This window comes from Candida jiufengensis, assembly GCF_024610255.1.
Source record: "Candida jiufengensis strain CBS 10846 chromosome Unknown scaffold7, whole genome shotgun sequence".
Classification (NCBI taxonomy): Eukaryota; Fungi; Ascomycota; class Pichiomycetes; order Serinales; family Debaryomycetaceae; genus Lodderomyces; species Lodderomyces jiufengensis.
Genome location: NW_026261556.1, coordinates 23,781 through 50,897, shown reverse-complemented (window position 1 = coordinate 50,897; position 27,117 = coordinate 23,781). Strand labels below are relative to the sequence as shown.

The 27,117-nt window shown below is 30.5% G+C and overlaps 15 protein-coding genes across 15 annotated transcripts; 10 read left to right on the top strand and 5 right to left on the bottom strand. All coding sequences in view use genetic code 12, as the record gives it.

The window, feature by feature from the left end:
• Window positions 1–77: 77 nt before the first annotated feature.
• On the bottom strand, window positions 78–773 carry RIB5 (riboflavin synthase; the record flags this gene model as incomplete). Its single annotated transcript, XM_051766591.1, has 1 exon — window positions 78–773. The coding sequence occupies one exon, from the start codon at window positions 771–773 to the stop codon at window positions 78–80; it is 696 nt and encodes a 231-aa protein (XP_051621869.1).
• Window positions 774–1,372: 599 nt separating this feature from the next.
• Window positions 1,373–1,720, top strand: MRP2 (mitochondrial 37S ribosomal protein uS14m; the record flags this gene model as incomplete). The annotated part of the gene is made up of 1 exon (XM_051766590.1): window positions 1,373–1,720. The coding sequence occupies one exon, from the start codon at window positions 1,373–1,375 to the stop codon at window positions 1,718–1,720; it is 348 nt and encodes a 115-aa protein (XP_051621868.1).
• A 144-nt stretch (window positions 1,721–1,864) lies between these two features.
• Window positions 1,865–2,353, top strand: SDH4 (Sdh4p; the record flags this gene model as incomplete). Its single annotated transcript, XM_051766589.1, has 1 exon — window positions 1,865–2,353. The coding sequence occupies one exon, from the start codon at window positions 1,865–1,867 to the stop codon at window positions 2,351–2,353; it is 489 nt and encodes a 162-aa protein (XP_051621867.1).
• A 122-nt stretch (window positions 2,354–2,475) lies between these two features.
• Window positions 2,476–3,510, top strand: KGF54_000652 (uncharacterized protein; the record flags this gene model as incomplete). Its single annotated transcript, XM_051766588.1, has 1 exon — window positions 2,476–3,510. The coding sequence occupies one exon, from the start codon at window positions 2,476–2,478 to the stop codon at window positions 3,508–3,510; it is 1,035 nt and encodes a 344-aa protein (XP_051621866.1).
• A 147-nt stretch (window positions 3,511–3,657) lies between these two features.
• On the top strand, window positions 3,658–4,374 carry KGF54_000651 (mitochondrial 37S ribosomal protein uS7m; the record flags this gene model as incomplete). The annotated part of the gene is made up of 1 exon (XM_051766587.1): window positions 3,658–4,374. One exon carries the CDS (start codon window positions 3,658–3,660, stop codon window positions 4,372–4,374), a length of 717 nt encoding a protein of 238 aa, XP_051621865.1.
• A 72-nt stretch (window positions 4,375–4,446) lies between these two features.
• Window positions 4,447–4,797, top strand: KGF54_000650 (uncharacterized protein; the record flags this gene model as incomplete). The annotated part of the gene is made up of 1 exon (XM_051766586.1): window positions 4,447–4,797. One exon carries the CDS (start codon window positions 4,447–4,449, stop codon window positions 4,795–4,797), a length of 351 nt encoding a protein of 116 aa, XP_051621864.1.
• Window positions 4,798–4,867: 70 nt separating this feature from the next.
• Window positions 4,868–6,060, top strand: KGF54_000649 (uncharacterized protein; the record flags this gene model as incomplete). Its single annotated transcript, XM_051766584.1, has 2 exons — window positions 4,868–4,890; window positions 4,953–6,060. 2 exons carry the CDS (start codon window positions 4,868–4,870, stop codon window positions 6,058–6,060), a joined length of 1,131 nt encoding a protein of 376 aa, XP_051621863.1.
• Window positions 6,061–6,108: 48 nt separating this feature from the next.
• On the bottom strand, window positions 6,109–6,492 carry KGF54_000648 (uncharacterized protein; the record flags this gene model as incomplete). Its single annotated transcript, XM_051766583.1, has 1 exon — window positions 6,109–6,492. One exon carries the CDS (start codon window positions 6,490–6,492, stop codon window positions 6,109–6,111), a length of 384 nt encoding a protein of 127 aa, XP_051621862.1.
• A 1,127-nt stretch (window positions 6,493–7,619) lies between these two features.
• Window positions 7,620–7,997, bottom strand: KGF54_000647 (uncharacterized protein; the record flags this gene model as incomplete). Its single annotated transcript, XM_051766582.1, has 1 exon — window positions 7,620–7,997. The coding sequence occupies one exon, from the start codon at window positions 7,995–7,997 to the stop codon at window positions 7,620–7,622; it is 378 nt and encodes a 125-aa protein (XP_051621861.1).
• A 340-nt stretch (window positions 7,998–8,337) lies between these two features.
• KGF54_000646 (uncharacterized protein) lies at window positions 8,338–9,919 on the bottom strand (the record flags this gene model as incomplete). Its single annotated transcript, XM_051766581.1, has 2 exons — window positions 8,338–9,257; window positions 9,313–9,919. The coding sequence occupies 2 exons, from the start codon at window positions 9,917–9,919 to the stop codon at window positions 8,338–8,340; spliced, it is 1,527 nt and encodes a 508-aa protein (XP_051621860.1).
• Window positions 9,920–10,517: 598 nt separating this feature from the next.
• KGF54_000645 (TNA1) lies at window positions 10,518–12,044 on the bottom strand (the record flags this gene model as incomplete). The annotated part of the gene is made up of 1 exon (XM_051766580.1): window positions 10,518–12,044. One exon carries the CDS (start codon window positions 12,042–12,044, stop codon window positions 10,518–10,520), a length of 1,527 nt encoding a protein of 508 aa, XP_051621859.1.
• Window positions 12,045–14,451: 2,407 nt separating this feature from the next.
• Window positions 14,452–16,740, top strand: KGF54_000644 (uncharacterized protein; the record flags this gene model as incomplete). The annotated part of the gene is made up of 1 exon (XM_051766579.1): window positions 14,452–16,740. The coding sequence occupies one exon, from the start codon at window positions 14,452–14,454 to the stop codon at window positions 16,738–16,740; it is 2,289 nt and encodes a 762-aa protein (XP_051621858.1).
• A 1,342-nt stretch (window positions 16,741–18,082) lies between these two features.
• On the top strand, window positions 18,083–19,534 carry KGF54_000643 (uncharacterized protein; the record flags this gene model as incomplete). Its single annotated transcript, XM_051766578.1, has 1 exon — window positions 18,083–19,534. One exon carries the CDS (start codon window positions 18,083–18,085, stop codon window positions 19,532–19,534), a length of 1,452 nt encoding a protein of 483 aa, XP_051621857.1.
• Window positions 19,535–19,715: 181 nt separating this feature from the next.
• On the top strand, window positions 19,716–21,039 carry KGF54_000642 (uncharacterized protein; the record flags this gene model as incomplete). The annotated part of the gene is made up of 3 exons (XM_051766577.1): window positions 19,716–19,753; window positions 19,854–20,363; window positions 20,547–21,039. 3 exons carry the CDS (start codon window positions 19,716–19,718, stop codon window positions 21,037–21,039), a joined length of 1,041 nt encoding a protein of 346 aa, XP_051621856.1.
• A 2,268-nt stretch (window positions 21,040–23,307) lies between these two features.
• KGF54_000641 (uncharacterized protein) lies at window positions 23,308–25,767 on the top strand (the record flags this gene model as incomplete). The annotated part of the gene is made up of 1 exon (XM_051766576.1): window positions 23,308–25,767. The coding sequence occupies one exon, from the start codon at window positions 23,308–23,310 to the stop codon at window positions 25,765–25,767; it is 2,460 nt and encodes an 819-aa protein (XP_051621855.1).
• Window positions 25,768–27,117: the final 1,350 nt, after the last annotated feature.

Here is a 27,117-nt window from a genome sequence, read left to right as displayed (position 1 = left end):
GTGATTTTTTTGCCCTTGAAAAAAAAAACCATACACAAATATATTTATCAATGATTACATACGAAACTATATCAAATCTATTTCATTAATTCTTTTACCTTTCTTTCAACAATAGAACTAATCAATTTATTTAATTGACTTTCTTCGTTATTCATTTGTTGTCTTAAATTTGATTCAATTTGTTTTTCAATTAATTTACCTGTCAAATCAACTTCTATATTAACTGTATCACCAATTTTCTTTTGTGCTAATATAACTTTTGATTGACTATAACTTATTAACATTATTGAAAATTGAGCTTTTGAATCGTCTACTGATGTTATAGTTAATGAAGTTCCATCGATTGCAATGAACCCTTTGTGAACTATATAATTTATAAATTCTTTATCTCTTAATTCAAAAGTATAGGATATAGCTTCTCCATCTGGTTTTTTATCAACTATTGTTGCAATTGTATCAACATGTCCTTGAACAACATGACCACCTAATCTAACATCACTAGTGACTGCTCTTTCTAAGTTGACATTTGATGTGGTTGTTAAATTTCCCAAATTAGTTTTACGTAAAGTTTCTGGTGCAACTCCAACTTTAAATTTTGTTCTTTGTTCATCAAATTCTATAACTGTTAAACAAACACCATTTGTTGAAATAGAGTCGCCTAAATGAACATCTTCTAGTATAGGTGAGCAATCAGTAATTGTTATGACTACTCCATCTTTTGAGTCATCGTAATTCTCGATGGTACCTATTGTTTCGATTAATCCGGTAAACATTAGTTGAAAAATATGATTACAAATCTGAAAATTCAGGAACATCAAAAATAAAAAGTAATTAGACACCAACACAATATAAATTTTTTCAAAAATGGTTGAGGGAATGATAGAGTAAGAAATGACCAAAAATCGAGAATACTGATTACAGTGATGAAAAGTGGGATCTTACTAGATCTTAAAGCATTTGAACAACAATAAACGTGAAGAAACGGACCATCTCTTCCGTTCTCTAGCTTAAACCAAGATCTGGAGCCTATAGAACACATCTTTATGGCCACAAATCTGGATCTTTGTTGTACTCTACACGTGTGCAATTAGTTGTTTGTAAAATCAGAATTCAGAATTTAGGTAGCGAACAAAAGTTCAAAATTATCAAAATTTTCATGCATGTATGTATAGATCATTCAAATCATTTACTCAATCATCATTAATATTAACAAACTTTTTATCCTAATCATTATATAGGAAATTCCAGGACCTGATTAACTCATCGTATAATTTAAATAAATAAATCAGAGACTCATTTCGATAAATTGCTTTTCATCAATTATTCAAACCACGTAACATTCAAATAGGTTTCGCTTGAATTCCACATCATAATGCCTTTTAGATTTCCAGTTAAATTTGAAATACCCAAACACACTCATATAAATGCAAGAGTTTTAAGAGATCAATTTAAAAGATTACAATTTGCAGAACATGAAGTAACAAGAAATGCTTTAAAATATATTGCAAGAAATGAGGATTTACCATCAAGAGCTAGGGTAGAAGCTCAATTACAATTATCAAGTATGCCAAAATATACTTCATATATTCAAATAAGAGATAGATGTGTTGCAACTGGTAATTCTAAATCTTTAATACGTGATTTCAAATTAAATAGAACTGCTTTTAGAGATAGAGCAAGAGCTGGACAAATACCTGGAGTGAAAGTTGCGTCATGGTAAGATGTAAATAAAATATGTAAATAGTTAAAGAATTAATGATTTTTTGTAAAAATTTGTTGTATCACTACGTAACTTTTAATTCTTGAATCAAAAATAAAAATTTTGAAAAATTCTTATCTTACTCTCTCACATCACCACTCCAAAATGTTTACAACAAGATCATTAGTATCAAGACCTATATTAAAACCAGGTATACTATCAAGAAGATCACTACGTTTTACACCAGATTTTTCAAAATATAAAAAAATAGAACAACCAGCTGGATTTATAGTTGATACAGTAAATGAAGCTTATGTTCCTCCAGATCCATCTGCTTATGAAGGTTCAAATCATTGGACTTATGAAAGAGTAATATCCATTGCTATGATACCATTGGTTATGACACCATTTATTGCAGGAGTAGAACATCCAATTATAGATGCATCTTTTTCGACTTTATTATTATTTCATTGTCATGCTGGTTTTAAAAGTTGTATAATTGATTACATACCAAAAAGAGTTTATGGTGCATGGTATGGTTTAGCATGTAAAGTATTAACTTTTGGTACATTCGTTGCTATGTATGGTATCTACGTAATGGAAACTACAAGTAATGGATTATTTGATATAGTAAAGAGATTATGGGAAGTATAAAATTGATATAGATTGTATGTAATAATTATTGTAAATAAATGTTAGATTGGAAAAATGCGTGGTGATTTTTTTTTTTTTTTTCAATTTACAACCAAAACTCTGAAACATCAACAACTAGAACAATGAGTGATGGTGAATATGAGAGGGATAGAGAAGGTCCATTGCCTTATCCTCAATACAACCAACCACCACCTCCCCCATCACGTTATAATCACCACCAGAACCACCACAACAATCACCACCACAACAATAATCAAAGAAGAGTAGATAATATGGGATTAGAATTAGGTTCGGCAGATGATATGACAGATCAAGAAGAAATTAGATATGAAGTTACTGAAGAACCACAATATCATGTTACAAGAGCTATATTTTTAGGAAATTTACGTCGTCCAATAAATGCTGGTCATTTTCAACAACATTTACGAAAATTAGTAGCTGAAAATAAAGAAATTGATATACATATAGATAGAGCATGGCTTAATAGACCAAGAACTCATGGGATTGTATTGGTGAATAGTGAAGAAGGAGCAGAATATTTAAGATCACGATTATCTGGTTCAATATATCCACCACAGGAAGAAGATGAAAAATTAAAAGAAGAATTTGAAAATAGAGAAATAGAAAGATTTGAAGAACAACAAAGACATTATAAAGATGAATTGGAAAGACTCGGTGAAGAAGAAGGTAGAAATATAGAATCACCACCGGAACCAAGAGAATTTTTGGTGGAAAGAATTCCATTATATGCTGATTATATACCTGTAAAAGCCATAAATCAATGGACTTTTGAAGAAGATAAAGGGCCAAGAGATGGGAAATGGAAATTAGAATTTGTTACAAGAGGTGATGAATTAATTGCTTCACATACTTTATTAAATGGAGAATTTATTCCAAGATACCAACCACCAACAAGAAATTTTAGAAGAGGTGGTGGATACAATAATAGATATATTGGTAGAGGAGGATATAACGGTGGTTATAATAATCACCATGCTGGTTATAATGGTGGAGGAGGCACTGATACATATGTACCGGGACAAAGTGGTCGAGAATCAAAAGAATCAAGAGAACCAAGAGGGGATTATAGAGAATCTAGATCTACAGATTCATATGTACCATCAAGAAGAGATAGAGAAAGATCTCCAAGTAGATAAAACGAAAAAAGTTTATATAATTGTATAGAATTTTAATTATAATTGTAATTTGAAACACAAAGAAGTACTATGAAAAAAAAAATTAGTTAGTGAAACAAAAATTTTTTTAATTAACCAACTTATCACTAACCAACCACTTACCCAATAATGTTCAGATCAATAACGAGGGCTAGGCTAGTACCTAGAACTTTCATACGATTCAACACAACCAAACCATTATTTCCACAAATATATCCTATAAATAAAGATAAAATAACAGAAGAAGATGTAGATAAATGGATATCAGCATTAAAACATTTAAAAAATGGTAAAAAGATTCATGAAACAGAAGAAGAAATATATCTTGGACAAATGACTCAACCTGAACAATTTATAACTAAAAAATTTGAACCATCATTACAACAAATTGAAGAAACTTTAGAATATAAAAATAAACAAATTCCATTAAAATCAGATCCAACTGTTGATAATTTTATTAATCTTATAATGAGACATGGTAGAAAAGCAAGAGCTCAAAAAATTGTAAGTAGAGCTTTTTATATTGTTCAATTAAAATTAAGAAAAGATCCAATTGAAGTTCTTAAAGAAACTTTAAATAAATTAGGTCCATTAGTTACTACAAAATCAATGTCTACTGGTGTAGCTAAAAGAAGAATTGTTCCCATCCCATTAAATGAAAGACAAAGAAATAGATTTGCAATTAAATGGATTCTAGAAGCTTCAAAAAATAGAAAATCAAATGATTTTGCAGTAAGATTAGCTGAAGAAATTATAAATGCTTATGAAGGTAAATCTTCTGGTTATGATAAAAAAGCTCAAATGCATAAGCAAGCAACTCAACAAAGAGCTTATATTAATTTGTAATAAGATCTTGTAAATAGTTAAAATAGATCTATAATCAGAATATCAAAAAAATTTCTAGTTCTTATTCTTTAAATGATGTTTAAACAATTTTGCCATAATTTACGTTTCAATTATAATTATTTGATTATTCGATCAAAACAGAGGTATTATAGTTTAGATAATAATCCAAAAGTTATAAGAACTAAAATTCCAAATCATCCATTTATTTCATTAAGAACTTATCAATATTATAATCAATGTACTGATTTTAAATTATTTTTATCTGGTTATTATTATGAAGAAGATTCAATTGATATGGCTAGCTCAAAACTATTTGATTATATGAATTCTTTTACAACTACTTTACCTAGTACATCTGCTGTTGCTATTGTTCCTGCTATTGATGAATTACTTGCTGATGAATCTATAGTATATAAAAAATAAATTTTTTTGAGTGTGTACTACTTCTTTTCTTTAATGCAACTTATCAAAACTCTACAACAATCCACTAAAGATGTTTATATTCTTTGGGCGTCTGTGTTTCTTAGGTTAGCTAGTTATGGTTTAACTAATCAAGTTTTGACATTGTACTTAAAAAGTATTGGGGTTAATGAGTACAGAATTGGATTATTTATGACACTCACTTTAATTGGAGATACAATAATTTCATATTTTTTAACATGGAATGCTGATATTATTGGTCGTAAAAAAGTAATGATTATAGGTTCATTAATGATGTTTTTTTCAGGTTTAGTATTTATGAATTTTACAAATTATTATATTTTGTTAATTGCTGCAATTATTGGAGTTATATCACCACTGGGAGATGAAACTGGTCCTTTTAAATCTGTTGAAGAAGCTTCTATTGCTCATTTAACACTGTATGATGAAAGAGCAGAAGTATTTGCTATTTATGGAGTTTTTGCAACTGCTGGATCTGCTTTGGGGTCATTAATTTGTGGATTTTTAGTTGATTTCATGCATTTAGATTTGGAGTGGCCACTCACTAGAAGTTATCAATATATCTTTATTATTTATTCAATTATAGCTTTAATTAAACTTACTTTGATGTTGTGTTTATCAAAAGAATGTGAAATTACAGATGAATCAACAGAATTATTGGATAGTAAATTATCTACTACAACCAAAAATCATTTACCAAAATTACTTGTTATATTTATGTTAGATTCTTTAGGTTATGGATTTATGCCTTCAGCTTGGATAGTTTATTATTTAAAATTTATATTTGGTTTCACAGCTAAAGGGTTAGGTACTTTATTTTTTATTACAAATCTGGTTGATGCAATTTCTTCAATTCCTTCTGCTTATTTTGCAAATGCTTTGGGACCTGTTAAAGCAATAATTTTTACACAAGCTCCATCAGCTTTATTTTTTGGTATTATTGCATTTTGTCAAAATTATATTTATGTGGTTATATTACTTATTTTATTTTATACTACTTCAACAATGGATGTTGTTCCAAGACAGGTATTACTTACTTCCATAATGCCTAAACATGAAATCACAAAAGTTATGGGTATAGTCAATATTGGTAAAACATTTGCAAGATGTATTGGACCAATTTTTACAGGAAAATTAGCAGAATATAACCATCTAAGATATAGTTTTTTAATTAGTTCAGGTTGTACATTACTTGCTGATGTAATATTAGGAATAAATTTTTTACATATAGAATTAAATAATTAAAAGGGATTATCATAAATATAATATACGTATATTGTCTGTCTAGAAATTTTAAAACATCATATCTAAAGTACAACATATACACATAGCAGCTAAACAACCCATAAGACAATCACTATTATTACTTGATTTTTGTTGTTGAACATACATTGGTTGTTGTTGAGGATAATAACCTTGAGGTGGATGACCATATTGTTGACCATAATGAGGTTGTTGATGTTGATAATAAGCATTTGGTGGAGGACCTTGTCCATATCCTTGTTGTTGATGATGATTATTAAATCCAAATGCTCTATCTTGTTGTTGATGATTATATTGAGGTTGAGGTTGTGGTACATAATTTGAACTTTTATTTTGTGGTGGTTGTGATGATTGACTTTGATTAAAAGTAGGTGGTGGACCTTCTGGTGTATTAAAATATTCGTTTTTAGACATCTTTAATGATTAATTAAAAGTAAGCGATACAACAGTTAATCAATAAAATGATTTGAATCAAAAGAAAGATGTTATATATTCATATTTCAAAAACATCTATATAAAATTTTAAATAATAATAATAATGATTTGGTTGCCAAGATTATAATAATAAAGTAAGAATTTATAATATTTTTTAATTTGTATCATATATTATATTATATTTTATTTTATTTTGGCTATGAAAATATGCTACCAAATTAAATGCATATAAATTTTTGTAACTACTTTTTAGATTTATTAGATAAAGATCAATAGTCAGGCATATTCAAAATAATCTGACAAGGCTAAGTCATTATATTCAAATTAATAGTCGATAATATGAATCATGTAAATTCTGGGGGCGTTCAGCAATAATAAAACGTTCTGGTTCTAGAGCCTTAATATTTGGTCGTTCAAGGGTATTTGGGGTTTCGAAAACGTTGAGGCAATGTTTTATGTAAGACATCACTTTTTTTTTCAAAACTTTGTATGTTTATTAAATACCCATCTAGCTTGCCAAGTATGAAGAAATAAAATTAAGTTTAAGAGAAAGAAAAGCAATCTCTTCAAGTTAATTTAGGTTATCGTAGTTTTCAATAACCAAAACCATCTTCATGTATTCAGTTGTTGCTCTAACTTATGTTTTGTTTTTAGTAAAAAGAATAAAGTCATTTTAAGCTTTGATTCCTTATTTATCAAATCAAATTGCTCAATATTTGAATGAAGAATTCTCTCCAGATTATTTCGCATCAAGACTGAATATAATTTAGCCTACTGCGAATCTGACCTAACCAAAACAAATCTAGCGTTTTCATCATCTGCTTTCTCACTAAGTCGGAAAGATTTGTCACAATCTTCAACTTAAAACTTTCAAAATTTGAGAACATATAAACTTCACAAAAATCAAATGTTTCATAAATTATATGACAAAAAAAAAAAGGTTAATTTTACGAGAAGATTCTACAAAACAATATTGACTTGAAAATGATGAATAATTAAAACATCTTAGCAACTACATTCAATTAAACAAGCAAAACCTCAAAATGTATATAAAACCTCTATAAGATTAGAACTGAAAAGCGATCATCAATAAGTCACAACCACCTCTAAAATATCATGTCCAAAGTACAACAAATACACATAGCAGCTAAACATGCCATAAGACAATCATCATTATTACTTGTTCGTTGTTGTTGAACATACATTGGTTGTTGCTGTTGTTGATAATATCCTTGAGGTGGAGCACTATAACTTTGTGGTTGATGTTGATAATAAGCATTTGGGGGAGGACCTTGTCCATAACCTTGTTGCTGTCCATATCCTTGTTGTTGATTATGATGATATCCAAATGCTCTGTCTTGTTGTTGTGGATTATATGATGGTTGAGATTGTGGAATATAATTGGAATTATGTTGTTGATGTTCACTTTGATTAAAAGCAGGTGGCGGACCTTCTGGGGTATTAAAGTATTCGTTCTTGGACATTTTTGTAGCTCTTGAGTTCTTAAATGTGATTTGAAGTTGTACTTTAAATAAATTTGGTTGTAAAAAATGGATTGTTTCGGAGAAAGTAATTTATTCTAAAAATAGTTCCATTGCTACCAAGTCAGATCAGACCCCTTAAGAAAAATTATCGGACTTATTTTACACATTACTTTCCGAGAAATGTTTCAAGTCTGGAAAGGACTTCTCGTAGTGGATAGTGATTAAATTTGGGATATATTTGTGAACCAATCATTACTTTTCTTACTTTTTGAGTGAAGACATTTTTATAAACATGAAACTTTTATTCTATTTTATATACAATTTAGCTATCACCAGCAGTTCAATGTAAATATACAAAATCAGGATTTCTATCACCTAAGTTAATTTGTTCTTTTTCACTCAATGAATTAAAGTCGTCTCTATACGCCTTAGTCTTTTTCACTTTATTCAATCTATAACACATAAACCAGTAAGCTAATGAACAAGCAATAGCAAAACAAAGAGATGCTAATGAAGTTGCTAACCCAGGAACATAAAATGGAGCATCTTTTGTTAAAAAAATAAAAGTTGCAATAATACCACCAATATTTCCAAATCCAATTTGCCATGATGTACCAACTGATTTTCTTATATGAGATCCACAATTTAATGCCGCCCAACATACTAATACTGGCATTGCGGTGAAAAGTCCTGAAACTGCCAAAAAACAACCACCATACCTTATTGATGGATTTTCTGTAGCACCTAAAATCATAGATAAACCAGTCATTGCAATAGCACATGCACCTAATACAAAAGGTACTCTAACTCCAGTATAATCTGAACAAAATGCAACTATGTTACTAACACAAAATGAACATACCCATGGATAAACTGAATGTTGTTGAGCTGCAACTGAAGTGTAACCTAAATCTTGAATGATAGTAGCAGCAAAATATGCATAACCATACGAAGGTATAACTAAACCAAAATAGGCTAATGTAGGTAACCAAATCATCCAATCTTTTAAACATTTGAGTGCATCCCATATTGAATTTTTAACATCGTATGAAGATTTAACACCAGCGTGATATTCCAATTTCTTTTTTATAAATTTTCTTTCATCATCACTTAAAAATCTATTAGTTTCAGGAAAGTCAGATACAATGAAAAATAAAACAAAACTACATGCAACTGTAGCTATACCTTGAACTAAAAATAACCATCGCCAGGAAGCAAGACCAGCTCTACCATCTAATGCATTCACTCGATAAGCAATCACTAAAGTTGTTGTTAGTATAGGCTCTTAAATTTTCGCTGATATTCAATAACATACGTGAACTTGCTGCACCACTCAAAGACGTTGTCGAAAAAAAAGCAGTGAATCTTTTAAGTGATTCCTTTTGAATATAATAAGTTGCCAAAACATAAAAAACACCACAGAACAATACTGACTCAGTCATACCCAACAAAAATCTAGTAGCATAAAGTTGAAATTTTGTTTTAACAAACGCTATACCAATCGTAATACAACCGAATAAGAACACTGATCCAGATAACCATACATGTGGAGTTACATATTTAATAGTATAATTACCTAATAACTCGAAAAAAATATATGGAACAAAAAACATAGTCAAAGCTACATTGTAATCAGTACCAGTTAATTCCAAATCTGTTGATAATCCATATAAATTAGCATTTGAAATGTTGACTCTATCCAAAAATGCTAAAAAATATAATAAACAAAATGGTGGAACAACGTAAAGATCAACTTTCCATTTTAGTCTTTTTTGATTTATTCCTAATTCATTTGCTAATTTTGCAGTTTCGCATACAGGATCATAATTTTCAGATAAACTTGCACTTGATTGTGTATCTAGATTTTGAATTTTAAAATGTTTCTCTATTATTTCTGTTGTCTCATGACTTTTATCAGACATTGTGATGGTGATTCTAGAATTTTTTCCAAAATTCCTTTAAAAGTTTTCAAGATCATCTCAATTTTGGGGAGTATCATACGTTATATACTCAAAACTATATTTAGGGAATATCATAAGTTATATACTTTAAATTAGTATAATTTTGCGAATTTTTTAAAATTTTCTTCAAATTTTTCTTGTACATTTTGGATATTATAATTCCCGGTTTGTTTTTGATTATTTCGCGGGGTGAGGAAAACGATAAAATGACAATTGGAGTGTTCGACTTCAAGTTTGAATCATAAGTAATAAATGGATTGAATTTGAGTATGTAGCTTCGATTTTTAAATTTTATTAAACTTTCAAATTAAACTTTACGATAAATGTATGCACAACAGATTAAATTTTAATTTGCCCCAAATTATATTTATTTCTTATTATATGTACAATAGTATAAACTTTTGATTAAAAGTCAATTAAAAAATTGTATTTTCAAGTATACAAATCACCACTAACTTGCTCCATTAGATTAGCAGCTAAAAACAAACTTCAAATTTTGTTTTATTAAAGTCAAAATTTTTTGTTCACCTCATGTACCCCAAGTTTCCACACTAACGGATTAATATAAATACACAAAGTCAGGGTTTCGATCTCCTAAATTAATTTGTTCTTTTTCAGTTAATGAATGAAATTTTTGTTTATATGCATCAGTCTTTTTAGCTTTGTTTAGTCTATAGCACATGAACCAATACGAGAGTGCACTCAAAATTGAAAAACAAACGGCACCTACTGAAGTAGCTAAACCTGGTACGTAATATGGTGCATCTTTTGATAAAAAGGTAAAAGTTGCAATAATACCACCGATATTACCAAAACCAATTTGCCATGAAGTTCCAACTGATTTTCTAATATGTGAACCATTATTTAATGCTGCCCAACAAACTAAAACTGGCATTGCAGTATAACACCCAGTAACTGATAAAAAGCAACCAGCATATCTAATAGTTGGATTTTCAGTTGCAACTAAAATCATACATAATCCAGTAATTGCAGTTAAACTTGCACCAACCACAAATGGAACTCTATAACCGGTAAAATCTGAACAAAATGCCACAACGTTACTGGTAGCAAACGAGCAAAGCCAAGGATAAACTGAATGTAATTGAGCAGAAACTGCAGTATAACCTAATTCTTGAATAATAGTTGCTGCAAAATATGCATAACCATATGAAGGTATAACTAAACCAAAATAGGCTAATGTAGGTAACCAAATCATCCAATCTTTTAAACATTTCAAAGCATCCCAAAATGTATTTTTAATTTCGTATGATGATTTTATACCAGCATGGAACTCTAATTTTTTTTTCAAAAATTTTCTTTCATTATCAGATAAATATCTATTTGTTTCTGGGAAATCTGAAATTGTGAAAAACAAAAGAAATGAACAAGCAACTGTTACAACACCTTGAACCAAAAATAACCATCTCCATGAGCTAAGACCAGCTCTACCATGTAATTCATTAACTCTATAAGCAATCAGCGAACTTGCTGCACCACTTAATGAAGTAGCAGAAAAAAAAGCAGTGAATCTTCTAAGTGATTCCATTTGAGTGAAATAAGTTGCCAAAACATAAAAAATTCCACAAAATAATGCAGATTCAGTTACTCCCAAAAAAAATCTTGCAACATAAAGATGTTCAGTTGTTTTAACAAATGCAATACCTAGTGTAATACTTCCAAATAAAAATACTGATCCAGATAACCATATGTGGGGTTTAACAAATTTAATAGTATAATTACTTAATAATTCAAAAAAAATATATGGAACAAAAAACATACATAATGCTATGTTATATTGCGTACCAGTCATATCTAAATCAACCGACAAACCATAAAGGTTTGCATTTGAGATATTAACTCTATCTAAAAATGCCAAAAAATATAACAAACAAAATGGTGGAACCACACAAATATCAACTTTCCATTGCAATTTTTTTTGATTTATCCCCAACTCTTTTGCTAACTCATTTGTTTCATGTACTGGATCAATTTCGCTTAATTCTTTTGAACTTGGTTCTGATACCAAGTCTGGATTTCCATAATTGTTCTCGAGAACCTCAACTGTTTCATAAACTTTATTAGACATTTTGGTAGTGACGTAAAGAAGTACCCTTTAATTTGAGGGAATATCAAGCATTTTATAATTCAAACCCACCTAAGCATTATAAATACTATTTTCTTAGCTTAAAACTTTTTCCATTCTCTTAATCATTTTGAATAAAATAATAAAATTTCTATACTTCCGATTTGAAATCAACTCTTAAAAAATAATTTTTATGCGGAGTTGAAATTATTGCAGTAAAAAATAAATTAACCTTAGATGTCATACTTAAATTTCAATTTATTCGAATCAATTCAATTAGTTTTATTATTATTAAAACCCATATTAAAGGTCCCGAAATTATAGCGATTCAGCTGTGAAGTTTGTGTTACTACCTATCAAGTTGTAACATCAGCTGTTTTTACCCATGAATTCTTGACTTTCTCAAATTATTCGTATTATTACCGTAGCTTCAAGTGATGAAGATATTATAATTCTAATAATTCAGCCAATTGAGAAGTGGAGTTGTATTTATAATATTGTTGTCTCCCAGTCATTCAAAACGGATATAAAATGGCGTTGATCTTCCACCAAAACTTGAAACAAAGCGATGAAAAATTTTCAGTTTAAATATGTTTGACCAGACCAAATCAAATAAACTTAAATAGGTACCAATAAGTTGCTATGTAAATCATATAAGCCTGTATTGATCATTCTTACCATTTAGGTTAAATCATCAAATTCTCTTGATAGCCAAAAATTTAAGCATGAACTGATTGAACGAAAACTAAACTTTAATACGATCATCGACTTTCTACTATAAAAATTAATTGTTTTCATATTTTCAATTTTCTAGTCGAACTTCTACGTGAAAAAATGTCAAATGATTGTTCCCAAAGATGAAATTATCTTTAGCTTGAATATTGTTAAGTAGTCTAGACTTGGATTTCATAGCATTTTTAATCCCCCACAATAATGAAATATCCCCCACAATAATTAAATTGACACTTAAAAATTTGGCTGCAATCTGGATCGTCAATAATTTTTAGTTCAGAGGTACAACGTTAGATTATTCACAAAGGAAGTAAAACTACCAGTACGAGCAATCGAAGAATAATGTTAGTAGTTATACACATCAAGCAATTTCAAGTGGTTCCAATTGAACAAACTATTTTGCGATTTAATTAAACTTGTACAATACAAGTTTTGATTCAATTTACGAACTAAAAATTTGAAGTACTTTCAGTGCCATCAAACCGAATAATTAGAGATTTCCATTAAATACTCTACAAATTATGCTCCATATATTATGACAAGAAAAAATGGTGATTTCTGTCTGTAGAAGGTAAATTTGCAAGCAAAGATAAGAATTTTCTCATATCTCATGCATCATTAAATTTCGTATCTTGAATTTTTAATAGGTTTGAATTGGCAAAATTGTAAATTACTACTTACCTGGATACTAACCCACATGTGAAGATTTCAACTTCGGTTGGACTACTTATTAGAGATTGAAACGGAAACGCAAAGAACATAAATGCAAACGCAAAGTTTAAAATTAACAAATCTCAATTCAAGATCTCACTAGAAGATTGAAGTTTTCATATTATGAGACTCATAGAAAATGTCAGTTTTTAAGTCTAATCTATCAACATCTAGTAATTTAGACTAGAATAAATGAAATTAATGATAAATTATAATCAATAATGATAAATCATTCTTTAACTTTGTTATAAGATCAGTTGTAGTTTCAGACATAATTAATCTCACAAAAATGAATTTAATAAATTAATAATTAAATTATTCGTAAAATTTAATATTCATAAATAAATTTCATAAGCGAGTATTTTTATTATTACAAGGACAACATTATTGTATGATTATTAGTAAAGTATTATTAAGTGATTAATAGAATGGTCAATTTACGAAATATGAATAAATTTAGTTAAGATCAAAACAAATTTTATGATGCAGTTACTATTTTGGTGTAAAGTTTTGACGTATTTAGACAATTTATTAAAGTTTGATAAGGAATATCAATGCAGCAAGAATTCCGTGTTGACGTGGAATGAGTTAATTGATTTATAGAAGCTGTCAATCACTTAAGCATTTGACTTTCAAGCTGACTTGATGTTATTATAGAAGAAGAAATCAGTTCAAAATGCCGTAAAGATGTAATTATTAGTTGTGCAAATATTAAATTCAGAATCATTGTTCAGATGCAATACAGAAAATCTCATATTGTTTAAAGTCCATGGAACAAGGATGATTCAGGTAAATTTAATAAATGTTTTCAAATACGAGTTGAATTTCTAGATTCAAAGTTGTCATGATATTTGAATATAAATAATTACAAAATTTTCTACAATTGTCAATTAAATTTGCAACTGTCTCATTATCAAACATCAATTAACTATTTCATCATATATTCATTCATTCGCTTAATTAAATAATGAAATTATTGTCAACTTTATCGCTCACTTCAATTGCAATCGCAACAGCAATAGATCCATATCTTCCTAATGTATTTGGTATTGAAAAAAGAGATTTACATTCTTGTTCACAATCAACACAAGCATGTATTTATGCTAATGAACTTGAGTTGGGTTGTAATGGGGATGTAAGAGATAATGCCGTTCTATTTAACTGTGTTTGTCACAATGAAGTAGGTAATCCTTATATTAATGCATGGCAATCTTGTTTTAGTATTTGTCTTGATCCTAAATATGGTGCGGTGAGCCAAGTTGATTTTTATAATGGTTACTGTTCACTCTTACCAGGTTGGACTAAAATTGATGGACCTCCTGCTTCTTCAAATGTTGCACCAGCACCACCAGCTTCATCAAATGCCGCTCCAGCTCCACCAGACTCATCAAATGTTGCTCCAGCTCCACCAGCTTCATCAAATGTTGCTCCAGCTCCACCAGCTTCATCAAATGCCGCTCCAGCTCCACCAGCATCATCAAATGTAGCTCCAGCTCCACCAGCTTCTTCAAATGTTGTTCCAGCTCCACCAGCTTCTTCAAATGTTGTTCCAGCTCCACCAGCTTCTTCAAATGTTGCACCAGCTCCACCAGCTTCTTCAGCACCAGCTCCACCAGCATCATCAAACGTAGCTCCAGCTCCACCAGCTTCTTCGAATTATTTTCCAGCTCCACCAGCTTCTTCGAATGTTGCTCCAGCTCCACCAGCTTCATCTGTTGCAATTTCAATTGCCCCAGGTGCACCATCAAGTGCTATAGTTATTTCAGTTCCAGGTTTTTCAAGTGATGTTATTCAACCACCACCAATTTCATCAGGTGTATCAAGTGTTATTGTTCAATCACCTAAATCATCTGATGTTGTAGCCCCAGTTTCTTCAGCTAAACCAGCTTCAATTTCTTCAAGCAAATTAGGACCAATTTCATCAAGTATTCCAGTTTTACCAGCTAGTTCATCAGGTTTTGCATGGTCAAATTCAACCGGTCCAAGCACTGGATCAGGTAGTGGATCAGGTAATGGATCAGGAAATGGATCAGGAAATGGATCAGGTAATGAAGGATCAGGAAGTGGATCAGGTAATGGATCAGGAAGTGGATCAGGTAATGGATCAGGAAGTGGATCAGGAAATGGATCAGGTAATGAAGGATCAGGAAGTGGATCAGGTAATGGATCAGGTAATGAATCAGGAAGTGGATCAGGTAATGGATCAGGTAATGAATCAGGAAGTGGATCAGGTAATGGATCAGGAAGTGGATCAGGAAATGGATCAGGTAATGAAGGATCAGGAAGTGGATCAGGAAATGGATCAGGAAGTGGATCAGGTAATGGATCAGGAAGTGGATCAGGAAATGGATCAGGTAATGAATCAGGAAGTGGATCAGGTAGTGGATCAGGTAATGAATCAGGAAGTGGATCAGGTAGTGGATCAGGTAGTGGATCAGGAAGTGGATCAGGTAGTGGATCAGGTTCAAGTCCAAAAGAAATAACACTTACAATCACATCATGTAGTGAAGGTCATTGTTCAGCTGCTGCAACTCTTACAACAGGATTAACTACAATTACTGAAGCAGACACTACTTATACAACTTATTGCCCATTATCAACTGCAAAAGAAACCATTGAAGCTGCATCAAAAACGATCGTTACAATTACGTCATGTTCTGAAGGTCATTGTACTCCAATTTCAACTTTTACTACCGGTGTAACAACAATTACAAATGATTATACAACATATACAACTTATTGTCCATTATCAAGTGAATATGAAATAACTTATATTACTAGTGTTTCAGAAGGTTCAACATACATTCATACTTCAGGTTATAAATATATCTCAGAAGCAGAAACAATCTACACTACTTATTGCCCATTGAGTGTTCCAACTACTGTTATTGAATCTACTGAAGGAGGTATTGTTCACACATATACAACTGGTTATACTATTGTTAGTGAAGGAGCAAAAACATATACTACATATTGTCCTACTGAAGTCCCAACTACAATTATTGAATCAACAGCTGCAGGTGGTGAAGTTCATACTTTTACAACTGGTTGGTCAGTTGTTACTAAAACTGCTACTGGATATACTTCATATGTTTCTTGGACACCAGCACCAACAGTTGCTGCTGAATCCATTTCAGGATCAACTGTAATTGGATCACACGAATCAGGAGTCATTTCAGTTCAAGAAGGTTCAGGATCGGGTTTAAGATTCTCATTATTAGCTGGTTTAATTTCATTTATTGGTGCTTTATTTTAGATTCAATTTGTTTTCAAATTTCGTTAATATTTATTTATTAAACTTTCATCACAGTTATCAATTTCTTTATTATATTATTTCAATTCTTTTGTTCACAAGCTTATTTCGCCAATTTCAAGTTTTTTTGCAGTTTTTATTCTATTTACATTGTTTCTGTTCATGATATAAATTTATTTTCGGTATAGTTAGTCTAGTAATAAAATGACTCTCATTTTTTAGTTCAATAGCATGATTTTACATTGTAAGCTCTTTAATCTTCCAAACGATTCTAAATTATTACACTTTTACAAGTTATTTAACTATTTAATTAACCAACTATATAAAACCAAATTCTGACTTAATTAATTCTTAGTGATAATCAATTATGAACACTATTAAATGCTAGCAAACAGGATTGAATAAATAAGATCTCTATATTTCATCAAGACCACATGAAGCTCCAAAATCAATCAAACTCATCAAACCACAAAGTCCAATGCTTAAATTGTGTTTGACCAATCTTAAATAAATCCCAAATATTAATCTAGCAACGCATGATTAATTTGATGCCTATAATTTTTACAGTTAGTAATAAATATAATGAGATCCATCCTGTATCCCACTATTATGTTCAATGTTGTACATCAAATATTCTTATAGTTTTATCCATACTTTTTCTGCTTATTTGAAGATCACTAGAATATTGATGTTAGTAGTATACATGATGAATTTGAAATTTCAATTAAGATGCCTCTACATGTGGAACACCAAATTAACCAATTTTTAATAAATAGCGGAATACCTGCAATTCACCAAAAATTAAATCTAACAAAAGTTAGGTCAGTTGGGTTTTACAGTTTGGTAAATCTCATTGGTCTGAAACTTGCAGCAGTCAAAACTATTTTATTTAATCTCTGCTCCAATCCTATTAGCTAGCATCATTTATGTTCATAAAATATTGAAATCAGTAAGCACTTGGACTAGGATGTGACAGTTAGCAATTCAATTCATAATCTGTAAATTTGAATTAGTTAAAATAATCATCTATATTATCATTTCATTTGATAAATCAAATAAATCCGTTGAATTTCATATTGAATGGAATTAATGCTGTTGTAGTGTGTATACAAAATTGAAGCAAAAAATTGTTGTAATTCAAAAGTAGATTTTTTAAATATCAGGAAATCGATCTATATTTAGTAAAAATTAGTTGCAAATAAAGTTGATATGATAATTTTTTGGTTGCAAAAAAAAAAAACTTTTATATTGAATGTCTCAAAATATGTACAAATGACTTGACACAAAAATAATTGTAAACATCTTTGTATCATCATGTTCATTATTTTTACAACCAAATGAATCAATGTCAAATGATGAATACAGACAATATGATATTATTAAAAAGCATTTAGGTTTACTAGATAATGAAAACGTTCAATTAATTAATAATCATTTGAAAGATTTATTCCAAAAATCTGGCGGTCAATCATTGTTCAATTTTAAGGATCTGGTAAAACAGAATGGTGGGGAAGACTTTGAACAATCATTTATCCGAGAATATTTTGACTCATTCAATTTATCTACAAGTAGAAAAAGGCGTTTGGATGATAATATATATGAAGGTATTGTAATTTCAACACCACCTTATGGAGCATTTATTGAATTTAACAATACTTCTGGATTATGTCATATTTCACAAATATCATATGATGGGTCGAGAACTGAAACTTCATCTATATTGAAACCAAATGAAAAGGTATTCGTCAAAATAATAGATGAAAAACCTAATGGGAAAATTTCATTATCAATGAGAGGTATCAATCAAACTACTGGTGAATTAGATCGAGGAAGAGGCATTCATAAAACAACGAAAACTAAAAGGAAGATGACTTCCCCTGAAAGATGGGAAGCAAGACAATTAATAGCATCTGGTGCTGCAAGTATGGAAGACTATCCAGATTTGAATGAGTTTGATAATGATGGTGATGATAACAACCCTATTCATCACGAACCAGAAATTGATACAGAAATTGAACTAAATAATTCGAGGCCAAGCTTTTTGAAACAACCAACAAGTAAAGAATGTATGACTATGAATACGATATTAAGTATGGACGGTGCTATGACAAAAGCTATATCAAATGGTTCAGAATTAGCTAAAAAATTTAGAGAAGATAAAATTAAAGAGCAGAAACTGAAACTTAATAAGATTGAAGATCCATTATTTGAAGAAGCAACAGAAACTAAAATTGCTGAATGGAAAAAATCCAAAAAGGTATCATTTAGTAAACCAACTACAATGTCAATTGACGAACAAAGAAAATCCTTACCTGTATTTAATATGAGGAATGACCTTATAGAGCAAATAAAAAATAATCAATTTCTCGTAATTGTTGGTGAAACTGGTTCTGGTAAAACAACTCAAATAGTTCAATATCTATATGAAGAAAAATTGAACATAATCAATGGAGAATCAAAAATAATTGGATGTACTCAACCAAGAAGAGTTGCAGCTACATCTGTTGCAAAAAGAGTATCAGAAGAAGTTGGTTGTACCTTGGGTGAAGAAGTTGGTTATAAGGTTAGATTTGATGATAATACATCTTTTAAATCAAAGATTAAATATATGACTGATGGAATGTTGGAAAAAGAAGCATTAACTGATCCTGAAATGAAGAAATATGCAATAATTATGTTGGATGAAGCTCATGAAAGAACCATTGCAACAGATGTATTATCTGTTTTATTGAGAAAAGCTGCTTTAGCCAATTCAGATTTAAAAGTTATAGTTACATCCTGCCACTATGGATTCTAATGAGTTTTTCAAATATTTTAATAAATATCCAATTGTCAATATACCAGGAAGAACCTTTTCTGTTGAAGTTTTATATACAAGAGAACCAGAAATGGATTATTTAGCGGCAACATTATTTCTGTAATGTAAATTCATATTTCAGAAGCAGCAGGTGATATTTTAGTACTTTTAACAGGTCAAGATGAAATTGATACTAGTTGTGAAAACTTGGCAGAGAGAGTGAAACTTTAGGGTAATACATTTGAATTAGTTGTTTTACCTGTTTATTCATCTTTGCCTTCAAAAATTCTAACTAAAATATTTTAGCCGACACCTATAGGTTAATCTTAGCAATTAACATAGCAGAAACTTCGATTACAATAGATGGTATTTACTATGTTATTGATCCAGGGTATATAAAACTAGATGCTTACGATCCAAAAGTTGGTATGGATTCCTTTAAAATTTGTCCAATAAGTAAAGCTCAAGCAAATCAAAGAAGTGGTAGAGCAGGTAGAACAGGACCAGGTAAATGTTATAGACTATATACTGAAGAAAGTTATGAAAAAGAAATGTTACCAAATACAATACCAGAAATTCAAAGACAAAATTTATCACATACAATTTTAATGTTAAAAGCAATGGGTATAAATGATTTAATTAATTTTGAATTTATGGATCTACCTTCAACAAGAACTTTAATATCATCATTGGAAGATCTTTATATGTTGGAAGCATTAGGTGATGAAGGAGAAATTACAACATTAGGTAGAAATATGGCAGATTTTCCAATGGAACCAGCATTAGCTGGAACTTTTATAAATCAGTTGAATTTGAATGTACAGAAGAAGTTCTTAGTATAATTGCAGCGTTATCGGTACAAACAATATCTCATAAACCAAAAGTCAAACAAAATTTAGCTGATCAAAAAAAAGCAAGATTTATCTCAGTAATGTAATGGGTGATCATTTAACTTTATTAAATGTATATCAAAATTGGTTCAATTATAAATATAGTATTTTGGTGTTGATAGAAATATATCATTTGCTGATGATGTTGATGTTGAACCACAAAATTTAACAAATCCACCACCAAGAAGAAAAACGTCAATAGTTAGTACCAAGACAAAAAGAACATTATCATCAGCTACTAAAATGGGGTTTTCATCTTCTAAAAATAGTACTATTTCAACTACATCAGACTCTTCCTTTGATAAAGATACTGAATATGAAACAGATGACACTTCATCACAATCATCAATTATTTCAACTACACCTTCAAATGTTTACCATCGTCAATATAGAAAATGTTATCCATCTCCAGATGGTGTAAGAGCCGCAAGTGCAGTAATAAGACCATATATGTTTGCAACAAAAGGTACTTTAATAGCATCAGAATTTGATATAAAATCAGTTAAATATTCATTACAATTAACAATAGATTTTGATTATATAGATCATTCAACTACCATATTTATACCAAAATGGCGATATCCATTTCTCAAATATGGTGATATAATTATTTAACTTCTGGTTATATTAGATCTAATGAAGAATCAGAATATATAGAATGGCATCATGGACCTGATCTACAATTATTTCCAGAAGCTGGTGGAATTGACCAAAGGGTACATCAACAAAAGCTGTTATGAAACTCGACTCCAACTTTTTCTTAGCTCGTAAACTTTAATTTTTTTATTGGGAGTTGAGATTTGAAATAAGACTGAGCACCCAAAAAGATAAAGGAACTAAGATTAGATGAACCTGAATAGAGATCAAAGAGATCAAATACTTATTTTAAAGGGCAGATAAACATTTATATCCAACGAAACAACTGCCAAATTTAAGTAGGATTTAACGGTGCTTTATCTGTTTCGAAAGATTAATTCCATAAATTCCATTTTAATGGTTAATTACTGACCAAATTTTCAAAAAAATCTTTACAACTCAATGATAAATTAACGGAGATTCAATTACTTGCCAACAAGATGGGTTCAATCGATTTTAATACATTAAAAAGCTAGCGTTGACTTTAATTATAAAATTTTCTTTTATCTTGAAGTGTTAATTTTGTATGTAGCTTATATAAAATTTTTAATTAGAAGAGCATTTTATGTGTGATATCAATTCTTACTTAAGATAAGTTCTATTCATATTCTAACCTTCTTACTTTCATATCCTCCCAAAAATCTGCGCCCATCCTCCAACTTTGATTACTCGATATCACAAATTGTTACATTGAATATTACATTGAAATTTGTTCTCCGTAAATCTTAACATACATGAAATCTATTAATAAATCTAATAAATATTTCGTATCTTACATTTGAAATATCCCCCACAAAGTTGATCTATGAAAATAAAAATACAAAATTAATTCTGAATAGTTATGCACGGAGACACATGGTTATTTCAAAAACAAAGGGTTCATAATCTTTAATTATTTGTTCTTTACAAGATTTACGTTTCTAATAGAAACTAAAAATTACGAATATGATCTGAATAGACTCAAAAATCGTTCTAATTATGAAATTTGATACCTTTCAAACACAAAAAAGTCGCTTTAATTTCAGTAGTAGTAACATCACCCAGAATAAATTATGAAACTCTACATATTATAGTAACGAAGGGTGTTTAAATACTTTATAAAACTTGCTCGATACTATACATGGCAAGCATAAGAGTATATTCAATCTTTAAATGGTAAAATTGCAAGCAAGAATAAGAACTTACTCATAACTCCTGCATCATTAAATTTCGTATTTTGAATTTTTAGTAGTTTTAAATTAACAAAATTGTATATTATTACTCGTTTGAATACTATCCCACAATTGAAGATTTAAACTTCCGTTGGGCTACTTATTAAATTTAGATAATCCAATATGATTAATGCAAACGCAAAGCTTAAATTCAGCAACTTTCAATTTCAGATCTCAGTAGAGGATTGAAGTTAGCATATGATGAAAATAATAGAATATGTCAATTTTAAGCCTGTTCTGTCAAACTCTAAAAAAAAATTCAAACTAGAATAAATGAATTTGATAATGATTTTTTGATTAATAATGATAAATCGTTCTTGAATTTTGTTATAAGATCGGTTGTAGTTTCAGACTTAATTAATCTCACAAAAATAAATACATACTTTAATCAAATTATTCGTAAATATTAATTATTCATTAATAAATATTAAGAGATTATCATTACTATTACAAGAACAGCATTATTATATAATTATTATGAAGGTGTTATTAAATGATTAATAGAATGGTCAATTTACGAAATTTGAATGGTTTTAGTTGAGATCAAAACAAATTTAACTAGGCAGTTACTATTTTGGTGTAAAAATTTGACGTATTTAAACAATTTAATAAAGTTTGATAAGGAATATCAATGCAGCAAGAATTCCGTGTTGACGTGGAATGAGTTAATTGATATATGGAAGTTGCCAATCACTTAACCATTTGACTTTCAAGCTTTGATGTTATTATTGAAGAAGAAATCAGTTCAAAATGCCGTGAAGATGTAACTATTAGTTGTGCAAATATTAATTTTGGAAACGTTGTTCAGATGCAATATAGAAAATCACATTATGTATAAAGTCCATGGAACAAGGATAATTTAAACAAGTTTTAATAAATGTTTTCAAATACGAGATGAATTTCTAGATTCATACTTATCATGATATTTGAATATAAATAATTAACAAATTTCAATTGTCAATTAGGTTTGTCAAATTTCCCATCTTTAAACGTCAATTAAATATTTCACATTTTCATTCATTCGCTTAATTCAATAATGAAATTATTGTCAATTTTATCACTCACTTCAGTTGCAATTGCATCAGCTATAGATCCAATCCTTCCTAATGTATTTGGTATTGATAAAAGAGATTTACATTCTTGTTCAGAATCGGACCCAGTTTGTATATATGCTAATCAACTTATGTGGGGTTGTAAAGGAGATATAAGTGATAAACAAGTTCAATTTGATTGTGTTTGTCACAATGCCCCAGGTAATGAGCGTCTTAATGCATGGCAAAATTGTCTTTACAGTTGTCTTGATCCTAAATATGGTGCTGGTGCAATGTCCAAAGTTCAATTTTATAATACTTATTGTTCACTTTTTCCAGGTTACACTAAAATTGATGAACCTCCTGCTTCATCAAATGCCGCTCCAGCTCTACCAGCTTCATCAGATGTTGTTCCAGCTCCACCAGCTTCTTCGAATGTTGCTCCAGCTCCACCAGCTTCTTCAAATGCCGCTCCAGCTCCACCAGCATCATCAGATGTTGCTCCAGCTCCACCAGCATCATCAAATGCCGCTCCAGCTCCACCAGCTTCATCAAACGTAGCTCCAGCTCCACCAGCTTCTTCAAATTATTTTCCAGCTCCACCAGCATCATCAGATGTTGCTCCAGCTCCACCAGCTTCATCAAATGCCGCTCCAGCTCCACCAGCATCATCAGATGTTGCACCAGCTCCACCAGCTTCATCAAATGCCGCTCCAGCTCCACCAGCATCATCAGATGTTGCTCCAGCTCCACCAGCTTCATCGAATGCCGCTCCAGCTCCACCAGCTTCATCAAACGTAGCTCCAGCTCCCCCAGCTTCTTCAAATTATTTTCCAGCTCCACCAGCCTCATCAGATGTTGCACCAGCTCCACCAGCTTCATCGAATACCGCTCCAGCTCCACCAGCTTCATCAAACGTAGCTCCAGCTCCACCAGCGTCATCAAATGCCGCTCCAGCTCCACCAGTTTCATCTGTTGCAATTTCAATCGCACCAGGTGCACCATCAAGTGCTTTAGTCATTTCAGTTCCGGGTTTTTCAAGTGAAGTTATTCAACCACCACCTATTTCATCAGGTGTATCAAGTGTTATTGTTCAATCACCTAAATCATCTGATGTTGTAGCTCCAATTTCTTCAGCTAAACCAGCTTCAATTTCTTCAAGTGAATTGGGACCAATTTCATCAAGTATACCAGTTTTACCAGCTAGTTCATCAGGATTTGCATGGTCAAACTCAACGGGTCCAAGCACAGGATCAGGTAATGGATCAGGTAATGGATCAGGTAATGGATCAGGAAATGGATCAGGAAGTGGTTCAGGTAATGGTTCAGGAAGTGGTTCAGGAAGTGGTTCAGGTAATGGATCAGGTAATGGATCAGGTAATGGTTCAGGAAGTGGTTCGGGAAGTGGTTCAGGAAGTGGATCAGGAAGAGGATCAAGTAATGGATCAGATAACGGATCAGGTAATGAATCAGGAAGTGGATCAGGTAATGGTTCAGGAAATGGTTCAGGTTCAGGAAGTGGTTCAGGAAGTGGTTCAGGAAGTGGTTCAGGAAGTGGTTCAGGAAGTGGTTCAGGAAGTGGTTCAGGAAATGGTTCAGGTAGTGGTTCAGGAAGTGGTTCAGGTAGTGGTTCAGGAAGTGGTTCAGGTAATGGATCAGGTAGCGGTTCCGGTTCAAGTCCAAAAGAAATAACTCTCACAATCACATCATGTAGTGAAGGTCACTGTTCAGCTGCTGCAACTCTTACAACAGGATTAACAACAATCACCGAAGCTGAAACTACTTATACAACTTACTGCCCATTATCAACTGAAATAGAAACCATTGAAGCTGCATCAAAAACAGTCGTTACAATTACGTCATGTTCTGAAAGTCATTGTACTCCATTTTCAACTATTACTACTGGTGTAACAACAATTACAAATGATTATACAACATATACAACTTATTGTCCATTATCAAGTGAATATGAAATAACTTATATTACTAGTGTTTCAGAAGGTTCAACATACATTCATACTTCAGGTTATAAATATATTTCAGAAGCAGAAACAATCTACACTACTTATTGCCCATTGAGTGTTCCAACAACTATTATTGAATCAACAGAAGGAGGTATCGTTCATAAATATACAACTGGTTATAATATTGTTACTGAAGGAGCAAAAACATATACTACATATCTTCCAACTGAAATTCCAACTACAATTATTAAATCAACAGCTGCGGGTGGTGAAGTTCATACTATTACAACTGGTTGGTCAGTTGTTACTAAATCTGCTACTGGATATACTTCATATGTTTCTTGGACCCCAGCACCAACAGTTGCTGCTCAATCAAATTCAGGATCAACTATAGTTGGGTCACACGAATCAGGAGTTATTTCAGTTCATGAAGGTTCAGGTTCGGGATTAAGATTCTCATTATTAGCTGGTTTAATTTCATTTATTGGTGCTTTAATTTAGATTCAATTTGTTTTCAAATTTCGTTAATTTTTATTTATTAAAATTTTATCACAGTTATCAATCCCTTGATTATATTATTTCAATTCTTTTGTTCACAAGCTTATTTCGCCTATTTCAAGTTTTTTTGCAGTTCTTGTTTATTCTATTTACATTGGTTCTAATTATGTTATAAATTTATATTCGGTATAGTTAGTCTAGTAATCCTATGACTCTCGTTTTTTAGTTCAAAAGCATGTTTCTACTTTGTAAGCTCTTTAATCTTCCAAACAATTTTAAATTATACCAATTTTACAAGCTATTTAACTATTTAATTAACGAACTATTTAACTATTTATTTAACCAACTATTATATAAAACCAAAATTCTAACTTAATTCCTTTTTATTGATTATCAATTATGAACACTATTAAATGCTAGCAAGTAGGATTGAATAAATAAGATCTTTTTATTTCATCAAGACCACATGAAGCTCCAAAATCAATCAAACTCATCAAACCACAAAGTCCAATGCTTAAGTTGTGTTTGATCAATTTTAAATAAATCCCAAATATTAATCTAGCAACGCATGATTAATTTGATGCCTATAATTTTTACAGTTAGTAATAAATATAATGAAATCCATCCTGTACCCACTATTATGTTCAAAGTTGTACATCAAATATTCTTCTACTTTTATCCATACTTTATCTGCTTAATTTGATGATCACTAGAATATTGATGTTAGTAGTATACATGATGAATCAAATTAAGGTGCCTCTACACGTAGAACACCAAATTAACCAATTTGATAATTAGCAAATAGCGGATACCTGCAATTCACCAAAATGAAATCTAACAAAAGTTAGGACAGTTGGGTTTTACAGTGTGGTAAATCTCATTGGTCTGAAACTTGCAGCAGTCAAAACTATTTTATTTTATCTCTGCTCCAATCCTATTAGCTAGCATCATTTATGTTCATGAAATATTGAAATCAGTAAGCACTTGGACTAAAAAGTGGCAGTTAGTAATTTATTTCATAATCTGTAAATTTGAATTAGTTAAAATAATTATCTATATTAGCATTTCATTTGACAAGTCGAATAAAATCGTTGATATATTATATTAAATTGAATAAATGTTGTTGTAGTTTGTATATAAAATTGAAGTAAAAAAGAATGTAATCAAAAATATTTTTTTTAAAATTATCAGGAAATCGATCTATATTTAGTAAAAATTAGTTGCAAATTATTTTGATATGATAATTTTTTGGTTGCAAAAAAGAATAAATTTAATATTGAATGTCTCGAAATAAGTCAAAATGACTTGACACAAAAATTATTGTAAACATCTCAGATTCATTATTATTACAAC